The sequence below is a fragment of the Hyposmocoma kahamanoa genome, unplaced genomic scaffold (assembly GCF_003589595.1).
Source record: "Hyposmocoma kahamanoa isolate Upper Pololo Valley unplaced genomic scaffold, ASM358959v1 172, whole genome shotgun sequence".
NCBI classification, from domain to species: domain Eukaryota; kingdom Metazoa; phylum Arthropoda; class Insecta; order Lepidoptera; family Cosmopterigidae; genus Hyposmocoma; species Hyposmocoma kahamanoa.
In genome coordinates, this window is record NW_020653622.1 from 779,541 (window position 1) to 792,082 (window position 12,542).

Below are 12,542 nucleotides of genomic sequence, written 5' to 3' on the forward strand. Positions count from 1 at the left end.
CATAACTATGTCCATTTGATGTCACTATGTCCATGTGACGGCTGTCTGAGAACGAGAGTAGGCCCCCTGAATGCAAACAGAGGTGCTATATCTTATTTTAAAAACCAAATCGCGTTTTTATCCGCGGTCTCTCGAAATAGAACTGGTTAAAAATATGAACGTAATCTTTGGAAATACCTACTTTTTATGGAAGTAGACGTACTGACTGGCTTTAAGTCGTATTTTTGGCATTTCCTTATAAGGAGGGCTAATTTTGGAATTGTTATTTTTGTCCGACATGTTTTTTGTTACATTTTGGTTACGAAAATTTATTCGTTCTTGTGGATCTATAAAAGCAATTTATAATGAAAAATATCCGCCTTTTACTATACACCCTCCTTGTCGTAACTAACGCATTTGCATTTTAGTAACTTTCGAGATTATGGGCACCTAAAGTTATTATTTTTAACCGACTTCAAAATAAGAGGAGGAGGTTATACGGTTGGCTGTATATATATATGTTTTCGATTTTGAAAATTCTTTTTTTGTTTAAATGCAATCCATGGGGGATCCATGGAAATAGGTATGTACACTGACATGCCTATAAAATTTTATATGCATGTCAGTGTACATACCTATTTCTCCATCGATTGTGTACTGATTTTGAAATTTCTTTTTTTGTTTGAAAGGGCATACTCTCGAGGCTGTTCCGGGTTCGTTTTGGCTATTACAAATTAAAAAAATATTATCCGCAAATAAAAATCGACTTTTCTCTTGTCACAATACATGTATGTATTGTGACAAGAGATCAACAAATCACCGTCAACTTGACAACCAGAAAAAAAGTATAAAATGTATAAAGAAGTCCGTAACAGTCCCATTGTCACCAAGAAGTCAGATTTTGATGAGGGGATCCCATGGAAAACAAAAACAGCCCATAAGCAAACCTTTGAGATCTTTTTTTTTTCAATGAAAATATTAAATTTAAAAGTTATAGTTATACTATATATTTTTCCTTGAAAAATATCAATTACGCTGTTTTTTTTTATTAGAAATCTGAAAAGGTTTATAATAATAGATTACTAGGGTCACATTAATTTATTGTATAAAGTAAAGGTAAAGAAATAAAGAAAGGCTGTAACATTGACTTACAAATAAATGGACGACGGGTCTAATACAAAAACCACGAAAAAAATGTCCCAACCTATTTAAACGTAGTGACATGTAAAGGAATATGAAAAAGTTAAAACGTTGAATTTAAATTGTAATGTCATCGCTTGCTTCGCTGTCAGCCGAACAAACGAAGACTAAAGCGTGAATGACGCTCTGTATACGATTTTAACGCCCTATAAGTTCGGACACTTTTTAGCGCGGACCCGACGTCCATATAATTGTAAGTCAATGGGCTGTAACAATAAATATAACATCCAGGTGGATCTATTGGCTCGGTCCGCCCGTACTTTTCACAGTGCGTCGTCTAGCGTCTGTTTGCGATTTGGACGTGTGAATCTACCCGCTCGTAGCCTCTTCGGCACTGTCAAAGGAAAGACGCCAAGACCCGCGCCTGCACTCTGAATGAGCCCTAACAGTTGCAGTACCATTTGAGCTTTAAATCGTAAAGATCTGAGGTGCACTGCCACTGCGCCACACCGTAGACGTAAGTTGAGAAGTCCCGTGTGCCTGTAATTTCACCAGCACCCTTACAATGCTCACCTTACTGCTTGGCGGCAGAAGTAGATAAGGTGGCAGTACTTCCCTGGACGAACTCTTTAACAAGGAGCTCTTCTGCTACTAAATGTAATGGCACTTTTGTTTGATGCCCTAAATGTGCCTGTGCGCGTAGTAAACTAAAATGAGTTAAGTGGTCCTTAGTGGTCCGGGGGCCGTGCATTGGGTAGCCTTGATCTACATCGAAATAAATACGTGGCAACTGACGTGCAGGTCGTTAAGTAAAACTCGGCTATGTGACTAAATAATTTTCTGAGATATAAAAAGCCATAACCCAGTTTTAGAATATTTGTAGCAGTAGAGCTCCTTGTGAAAGGATTTGTCCAGGGAAGTACTGCCACCTTACCTATTTCTGCCGCCAAGCTGTAATATGAGCGTTACTGCGTTCCGGTTTTGTAAGAAATGATGAATGACTTATGAGGTCGGTTTTTTTTTCATATTAATGTACAGCGCGCGGATTTCAGGATGTGAGGGGCGACCCCTCTCACCTCACCTCCTAAAATCTAGGCTCGCGTGGCAACACCTCGCCTTAAAACTCCGAGTGGCACTGCACCTGTCTTTAAAAAAAGACAATTTTTCTGGTATTCAAGTGAGTATTATATAACCAGAAATAGAAACGAAATAAGGGCCGTCCCTCCCTGGCAAGCCATCTGGCAAATGGGCCTTATATCACTTTTAAATATCAACTCTCGTTTGCGCTGAAATCACAAATTAGAAAGCTGAAATAACACAGCGCCAACAACTGACCTGTGTGTACGTCTTCGTATATTCCAAAAATATTTTATATTTATTGTAATAAAGATAATATCTCTAACAAAGGGGGCTGTTACTTTCGGTGGTGTGAGAAAAACAGCAAAACATCTAATTACAAAACAAACGCAATTACATTTCGGTAATTAGATATTAAATATATAATTTGTAATTTCCGTCCATTATGGCAAAGCTCAAGTTAAAGTAGTCGATTTCAAGTGAAACAATTGACGAAACCTGTCTATTGTTTCGAATACGAGCTGGTCAATCGGAGCGCGGTTGTCATGTCAGTAACGATTTTACTTTGAAATTAAATGACCTCTCGTCTCAATTTCAGGTTATATGTACTCGATGATATAAATATTCATATCGTAATTAACATTTTCTCTTCGTTTCGTAGCTTAATGTTTAGTAACATTCAAAGCCACGCATCGCTATCTAAAGTCTCATCCACACTTACCACTGACTACCTGACACTGTTTTCTAGTATTAGGTAGGTAATATGATTATTGATTATTTTCAGCATGTATAAACCGATATATTTCTCTTTGTTTCAGGTACCTAACCACCGACGAACATTCCTTTCCAATAAGTACCTAGAAAATGAAATTATTAAAGTTAAGATTAATCTAAACAACCTCGGAAGACGTAAATCAACCAAAATTATCTACCAAAAAGAAAAAAAAAACAACTATTGGAATTTTTCAGAAACTGCCTTTAATACCAAAGTGTTATTTATGAATATTTACTGTTTCTTGTAAATTACTTTTAAATATAATTCGCGAAGTATACACTTTCTCTTCGCAGAGAATATTTCGCGAAGCTAAACGTTCCTTTCGCGAATTAAAACGTTCCTATCGCGAAGCAAAACGTTCATTTCGCGAGGCATAACGTTCTTGTCACTAAGTAAACTTTGTAAAGCTAAGATCTTATTCGCAAATTCAATCTACTCTCGCGACTGAACCCTCTCCCCACGAAATCGCATAAATGAAGATGACGCCGCAGCAGTACTGCTTGCGATGGAAGCACCACCATTCGAATGTGCAAAACATGTTTGCTCAACTTTTGGAAAAAGGTTAGTAATGGTTTTTAAAGCACCGGCGCAAAAAAGGGCAATTATAATAAGTTTGAACGCTTTGTGTGTCGCAGCTCCCGAGTGGATGGGCTGATCTCAACTAAAATAAGTTTTTTACGCAGACAAACTTATGGACCCCTGTTTTTGCGTCGGGAGTTAAAAATCAAAAGAATCCAAACTAATATTGCAAATGCCAAAGTTTTTTTATGATACCAAGATGCTATACGAACTGGGGGCCTACCATAACCTTTCCAAAAACAATCTTATTTCAATATAAACTTAAAGTAAGCTTATTATAATATTACTCATATTCGTACCATGACAAATCTGTCAACCAAGTAATGTATTATTGCTAAAGTGATTGAAAGAACGAATGATTTCTCAATATTGTCTATTCCTTACTAAAAATAGGAAAGAAATAAATAACGCTGTATGAACTGTATAATGCCATCTCTTTCTATGCTGTATAATGCTATCTTCCGATTCGTCCTACCGTAGTATAATGTTAAAGTACTTAGTATTATTTATTCAGAGAATTTTAACTGCCAACAAAAGAAAACTATTTGATAATGAAATCTATTAAAATTACATTGTTTTAAATTATTTTTCTGCATTTTTGTGAAGAAAAATAAATAAAATAAGCTGTGTCTTGATTAAGGCAATCATAATGTTGAACACTATGTAATCTATACAATAATTGGCTATAGTTTCTAATTTTAAAAGATGTAACATATTTCGCATTTAATATTAGACATAACTGGTTGGTAACTGTACCACCTCGGTCAACCGTGACCATGGGACCTGAAAAAAAATGAAGAATGAAGAAAAATAAATAAAACAAGCTGAGCCTTGATGGTCACGCTGTGAATTCGGAATTATAGTCTAGTGTCAACTGTTAGTGTCGCCAAGGAGCATATACATAGATGTCGCTGTCATAATTTTACGAAATTAACATCGCGTATTTTTATTTAATTTATTTCCTGTGTAGTATTAAATTAAAGAATAAACAAAAAAATATTTAAGAGATGTATGTAAATAAATAAGTTCAACGTAATGTTTAATCATTATAAATCAACATTTAGACAATAAATTCGAAAATAATATTGTTTCCACTGCGTCCGAGTAACTATTTTAAGATTGCTAAATTTGACATAAGAACAATATTACTTTAATGCTAAAGTCGCGTCATAGTACGAACTGAGTGAATAAATAGTCAAAAAGCTGCCAATAAAACATCATAGTTTTAACATTATAATAAGCTTACTATAAGCGCGTCATGGTACGAAAAGTCAATGTAAGGTTAAGGTAATATTGTTTTAAGAGGTTGTGGTTGGACCCCTGGATGCCTACGACAAAGCTTGGGTCCAGTTAACTCAGGATCGGGATGCATGCGTTTATTCCCAGTAGTCCTACTTGTTTCTAGTAGCAGTAGAGCTCCTTGTGGAAGAGTAGCTGCCACCTTGCCTATTTCTGCCGCCAAGCAGTAATGTCAGCATTACTGTGTTCCGGTTTTGAAGGGTAAGGGTGCTGGTGAAATAACAGGCACATGGGACTTGTCAACTTATGTCTCAGGGTGTCGGGCGCAGTGGCAGTGCCCCTCAGATCTGAATCTTGCGATTTAAAGCTCTGAGTGGCGCTGCAACTGTTATGGATAGACAGCTTACCATCAGACGCACGACTTATCGTTGTCGTCTCGTCACTTGATATTATAAAAAAAGTCTCATGTACTCAGTTCCACGCATTGTAACCTTAACATGTCGTATTTATTCCCATTAAATCATTGTAATTTTGAACTATTATTACACCTGAGTTTTCTTCTTCATCAGAACTTTTGAAGCCATTAACCCCATCTTCGAGACCAATATTTTAAATGCAGAACATGCGATAACAAAACACTGTTCATTTCTACTTTTTAACCGACTTCAAAAAACGAGGAGGTTCTCAATGTATGTGTCTCGACTGTATGTTCTTTTTTTTTGTATGTATGTTACGCGATAACTCCGGTATTTGTGAACCGATTTTCATGATTCTTTTTTGTTGGAAAGGGGGTACTTCCATAGTGGTCCCGTTTCATTTTGATGAAAGTCATCCACCTACAAGGGTGGCTGTTCACGCATGAAGATTCACTTCTATAAATAGCGCCTAACTTTAATTTAGGAGCAGTTACTTTAATGGTTGATTTTGCTATTTCTCCAATTCAAGGCATTTTTCTCTCGATATACTTTGAGTAGTGAGAACCCATTTTTATTATCTCCAGTGTCAAGTCCTGTATACTGGCGAACTAGACGATATTTCAATAAAACTTAGCAAATAGACGTAATTCCACGTACTTTTGAGGTCGGTTTTTTTAGTACTCTGTGCTGAGATTATATTAGTATAAAAATATTATCCGTCTCCTGTACAGTTTTTCAAAGCTACATATCAACCATACTTCAACTCATTACATTTTGGGCTTATAGTTTTTGGATTGAAATTTCTAAGAATTTGCATGAGTAATATTTGTTTTACTGATTCGGTCTGTAGGTATACTGACTTTTATTTAAAAAAAAGGATGCGCCTGCTCCTTTGCTGCTTGTGCCGTTTTTTCTTCCCATGTCAGTATACCTACAGACCGAAACAGCGAATCAGTAACAAAAATATTACTCGTGCAAATTCTTAGAAATTTCAATTCAAAAACTATCAGGACTATAACCACACTACGGACACTCCAAACAACGGTCGAAAGTTATTTACCTACTACTACTACATACCCCAAGGCGCTATCTGCACACGCGCAAATGTGTTCGTGAAGTGGCAGAGTCACCCATCACTTTCTCGTACGTGGTCAGAGCGGCAACATAACCGAAATCCTAACGCGATCTGTTATCTATAATTCTATTAATAAATTCCTAATCATTACATATGTTCATTAGGTATTTATATCAATATAATAATATATTTTTCCATTAATTTACTAACTAGAATAATCCTAAAGGTTTATTTAAAAAACAAATAAATTTAAAAGCACTTAAAATGTTATATTTTGGTAAGGTAGTTTTAAAAATAAGGTAACCAAGGTACGGTAAGGATTGTCGTGTCTAGCTGTTCCCACTAGATCGTGACGACAACTTATCGGTTCACGGTAACCGCCGTGTCGTTTGTCGACAGAATCGTTAGACGCTGCGACTATCGTGACGTTTTATTTATCGTCCGACGACTGTCGTTCCAGCTCTTCCCATTTTCACGGGGTGTGTAATGGAAGATATAACAACAAATAATCTATTTTCACTTTGTATAACAACATTTGATATAATTTCTAAGGATATAATCATTCATTGTATATAATCAACTAAAGTTATAACAACATAAGGCATAAATTCAATGTGTATAATGAACCGTCAGTATAATAAACATTAGATCATTGACTTACAATTATATGGACGTCGGGTCCGCGCTAAAAAGTGTCCGAACTTATAGGGCGTTGAAATCGTATACAGAGCGTCATTCACGCTTTAGTCTTCGTTTGTTCGACTGACAGCGAAGCAAGCAAAATTAGACAGTACTGCGATGACATTACAATTTATATTCAACGTTTTAGCTTTTTCATATTCCTTTACATGTCACTACGTTTAAATAGGTTGACTTGGGACATTTTTTTCGTGGTTTTTGTATTAGACCCGTCTTCCATTTATTTGTAAGTCAATGCATTAGATATAATGATTACGTGACATAATGAACAAATGGTATAAGTACTACAAGTATAATGTATTAAATAATATAACACAATATTTCGTTTTACGAATAGTTGAAGGGCCCTATATTATGCTGATAAGAATTTTTTATTTCATTAAAGGCAATCGCAAAACATAATTGTTTATAGCTTTAAGTGCTTTTTGTGTTATAAAATATATTTATTAAAACTTTAAGCAGAATATTTAATTCCAACGAACTAGTAAATGCAAACAAATTCAGTTCTGGCACTCTTTGGCCGCTGTCGCAGCACGCTCGCTGCGCTCGCTCGGCTCGTGCGGTTTTTTCATATACTAACCTTACCTAAACCCACAGGAGGAGGTCGAACCAACTAGGAAATGCAAACGAATTCGGTTAGTTCACCATTGCACCTAAACACCACCCAAATTATATTAATAATACATTATACTCAGTGAATGTTATATCTGAAGTGTTTGTATAAAATGAACATTATGCCATCGGTATTTAGATTGAATGTTGTTATATCAATCGTCTATTCTGCCCTTGGAACGAAAAAGGGCACAACTGTCGTATAAAGTACGCATAGTTGTGCCTTTTTTCGTTACGAGGGCAGTATTATACACAGTGACCTTTATAGCATGCAAGAATATGTCAAATGTCTGTGTACCATAAATTAATTAGATCTGTTGAGCTTTATATCGACTAAAAATATGTCGTATGTTGTCATTGACTTACAATTATATGGACTTCAGGTCCGCGCTAAAAAGTGTCCGAACTTATAGGGCGTTAAAATCGTATACAGAGCGTCATTCACGGTCTAGTCTTCGTTTGTTCGACTGACAGCGAAGCAAGCAAAATTAGACAGTACTGCGATGACATTACAATTTAAATTCAACGTTTTAGCTTTTTTATATTCCTTGAAATCTCACTACGTTTAAATAGGTTGACTTGGGACATTTTTTTCGTGGTTTTTGTATTAGACCCGTCGAACATTTATTTGTAAGTCAATGTATGTTGTTATATATTACGAACCGCACCCATTTTCACGACAGTCTGTAGTCATAACGTTGAACCAAAATTACTGAAGCGCTACAGATGCGCGGCTGCCACGCTACAGTCGCGTCATTGAAGCGCTTCTACGAGTATAGTTGGCGAAATATTATTTGCACCGATTCGTCTTGTCGCTTCATGTTTAAAGTCCAGTAGGACAACAGAGTGAACCGTCTCTGTAACGCACGTGCCAGCTGTATATTGCAAACAACTGGTTCAAACACTTACGCATTGGCACTTAATTCTAGTCTTGATAATCTTTATGCATAAACAACTTTGAATTTGTAAGAACAAAGTTGGCAGCCGGTATTTCTACGAAGTACGTATTGTTTAAAAAAATCGACCTGTTGAGTAAAGAGTGATTGAAGAGTGACTGGTACGATAGACGAAGATCTTTAAATCCGTGTGCGCTTTATAAAGAAAGAAGAAAGAAAAGTAAGTTAATTTGGTAACCTTTGACAAAGTATATATGACATAATGATAACAAAAAATAAAATAACCTTACGATAAAACACAAAATAAAAGAATTACATTTAAAAGTTACCATAATGGTATCCACTCAGCGTTTTGTAACAATATGTGTGAAAACATCTCGCTACGTTCGTTTTCAGTGAAGCCGATGAAGCGATGTCGCAGATAAGAATAATTAAAAAAAACAAAAATACAATAGACTTAATCAGGCGTAAATCAAAATTAAATGTAAATGAAAATAAAAAAGTAAAAATGCATGCAGTAGAAATGGGTGTACGTGTAGGTAGATGGGATGCATCGAGTACATAACCAGAAATAGAGACGAAATAAGGGACATCCATCCCTGGCAAATCATCATCAGGCAAATTGGCCTTATATCACTTTTAATTATCAGCTCTCGTTTGCGCTAAAATCACAAATTAGAAGCTGAAGCTTATTGTAAAGCTCAACTTAAATCGGTCGATTTGAAGTGAAACAATTGACAACACCCGTAAATTGTTTCGAATTTGGGCTGGCCCTTGCCTGGCCAATCGGAGCGCACTTGTAACAGTAATGATTTGGCAGATTAGTTTTCAAATAAATTAAATGACATTTCGTCTCTTATTTCTGGTTATATACTCGATCGTGGGATGTAATAAAACCAATTGTGTGTTCTCATGTATTTGTGGTTGGGATATTAATGTCAGTAGTAAAATGGCAAGAACGCACAGCACGACTGCCAGTGCGGTTAGACATCTGAGTATATTTAAATATAATAATAAAAAATTCTTAAATTATTATTTTAATGAGGCAACAGATTTGCAATTTTTTTTTGGTGATGGAATGTCGTTCCAACATTTCGTGGCTGCATTAAGTAAAAGAAGTTTTAATGGTTTTCCAAGAAATAACAACCATTGGTGCAAATAATATGTCTTCAACTAGACAAGGGTATAGTTTTACTAAATTAATTTGCCTGATGCCTGAATTACGAGTGTTAGTCAAGAGAGGAACGGTAACTTTTAAGTCAAAACTAAAAAAATAATTAAGTCATACACTTGAAAACGTCACATTTAAGCTACTGCTCGTTCACTACGCTGACTTCCCTGAGAAGAACGAGCAAGAAACTCTAGGGATTGCTCTTTTCAAATAAAGTTAAATGCTAAATACACTTTGAATTAATTTTGTGTGGATTCTGGAGCCATGTCGATTCCATACATCTTTATCTAACACGTAGTCTTCAATTTTGTAATATGACTTTTCAATCAAAATATTTTTAATGTAGCTTTTAAAGTAAGGAAATGATAACCTTAATATATGCCCCGGAATTTTATTGTAAAAACGTATACAGTTCTCCATAAAAGAGTCGTTTAACTTGGTTAAACGAAATCGTGGTACCATGAGTTTGGACTTAGCTTATTATGGATATCTTTTTTATTATTGAAATTATGTATATTTTACGAGCATTTAAAATATGTACTGTGATGCCACAGTCATGATACCAGTCTCCTTAAACTTTTATCTGAGAGAAACCCGAGATCCTAGACGGTACACAGAACGGATCGCTCCGCTCGTTTTTGCAATACAAATATGGTTTGAATATCTGCCGCTTTACCCCACATGAGAATCCTGTAGGACATTGTACTATGGAAGTAACTAAAGTAAACTAGTCTAGCAGTACTAACATCGATAAACTCACGTATTCTGCGGACTGCGTATGCAGCGGAGCTTAATCTGCTGGCCAGGGAAGATATATGTAGAAACCTTTGAAGTTTACTATCTAAGGCCACTCCCAAGAAGACTGCTTTATTAACAAGGTCTAACTCTTCTCCGTTTATTTCTATGCTTGGGCAATTCAAATGTAACCCATTTTGTCTTTAGTCATTACATTTTGTAGTTAATCGAAGCTTAACGGTTTCTATTTTCGAGGGGGTTTTTGCTGCGCACGCGTCGTACTCTTTTTCTTCATTTCCTTTTTTTCTATTTCAATCTGTGCATTAAAAACTACACGTGTAAAGTCCAGTGACCTAGGTAATTTCCATTTTTTTTCGAACGCCACAGAGAACCACACTTTTTTATATTTAAAGCCGTGACTAAGCTCGTTTTAAGACGAAATTTAACTGTCACGAACACCGATTCTGATAAAAGATTCGGACGTTGAAAGTCAATTACGTAAAAATAAGATGGCGGAAGTTAATTCATCTAATTGTAAGCTTTTTATAATGTACTGAATCTATATATTTAGAGGTACGCTAAAAAAGGCGGAATCATGATAACAATGTTCATATTATGAATCACTGGCCACATATACCGGAACGTCTAATCGAAATAAAAAACAATTTAAGTAATTTTTTTTTTTTAATTTAACGCTCTGGCATATCGATACTTCCAGTGGACACTACACTAAATAATTTTTTTTGTTATCCCGTTTTTATTTTTATTTTTTTTCCACAAAATCCGTTTGTTTTTTTTTTAATTTAGTTTTTTGTTTCTTTGTTTTTTTTTCACAATGTTCGAGGAGTATAATATTAGTCAAAAAATTAAGTTGGCATAGCATTAAATGGAGGTATCGATATTTGGCCAGCGAACAGCTCTCTGCTCCCGCAACTGCCAAAGTACCGCACATTTTTTTACAACTGCTTCCGCAATTTTTATGACGGAATTTTAATTGGAAGTTTGACGTTCGCGCGACACATTAGGTGCGCGCGCGGATTGCTTAGCGGTGGCGTTATTGCAGTTTCACTTGCAATGTCACACCCCTCATGGAAGAATGGCAGAAGTGAAGTTACGTCGAAAATGTTTATTGCTACATAGATACAGAAAATGTAACCCACATCCTCTCCAATCCCAAAACTATTTTATATATTTTTTGTATTTTTCTGTATCCAATGGAACAATACACATTTTTGATGTAACTTTACTTATGACATTCTTTCATGGGGGGTGCGATGTGTTAAGTGCAATTAGGAAGCCAGAAACGGTTTTGGAACTATTCGTTGGTGAAAATTTGAAATGTTGTAAGGAACATTTGTCATAAGGGAAAATGGCTTTAGAAAAAAAAGTAAATTACACATATCGAGTTCTTAGGTTTTCGCGATTGTTACACATAGGAAATGAAACTATTTTTCCAGATTTAAATCGCGTATATTTGTTTTTTCAAACAAACCGACGTTTCGGGCCCTTTACAGGTCCCATGGTCACGGTTGACTGAGGTGGTACAGTCTTCAACCAGTTATGTCTAATATTAATGCAAACCACCCTATTTTTTCCACTATAGTTACAATAGTTATTAATTAAATACCTTATTTTCAATTTTACAAAGAAAATATTCCAATTTACGCTACATTAAGTTTTACAAATTATTTTATTGAGTGAATTTTTATTAAGTTTAATTTATTATTAATAGAAATTAGAATAAACTAAAACATATTAATTAGTTAGTCATAACCCAAAAGACTGCAGTACTAATTAATATGTTTTAGTTTATTCTAATTTCTATTAAAAATTAATAATAAATTAAACTTAATAAAAATTCATTCAATAAAATAATTTGTAAAACTTAATGTAGCGTAAATTGGAATATTTTCTTTGTAAAATTGAAAATAAGGTATTTAATTAATAAGTATTGTAACTATAGTGGAAAAAATAGGGTGGTTTGCATTAATATTAGACATAACTGGTTGAAGACTGTACCACCTCAGTCAACCGTGACCATGGGACCTGTAAAGGGCCCGAAACGTCGGTTTGTTTGAAAAAACAAATATACGCGATTTAAATCCGGAAAAATAGTTTCATTTCCTATAAATTACACATCTTTTTTATA

The 12,542-nt window shown here is 35.1% G+C and overlaps 1 protein-coding gene across 1 annotated transcript in view; it reads left to right on the top strand.

Annotated features, from left to right (window-relative positions):
* The window catches only part of LOC113225755, a 140,297-nt gene that overhangs the window by 56,516 nt on the left and 71,239 nt on the right, over positions 1–12,542 (top strand). The window contains exon 3 of the mRNA XM_026458165.1: positions 3,265–3,532. Within this exon, the coding sequence (XP_026313950.1) occupies positions 3,445–3,532 (88 nt within the window). The 5' untranslated portion in view covers positions 3,265–3,444. The remainder of the gene's footprint in view (positions 1–3,264; positions 3,533–12,542) is intronic.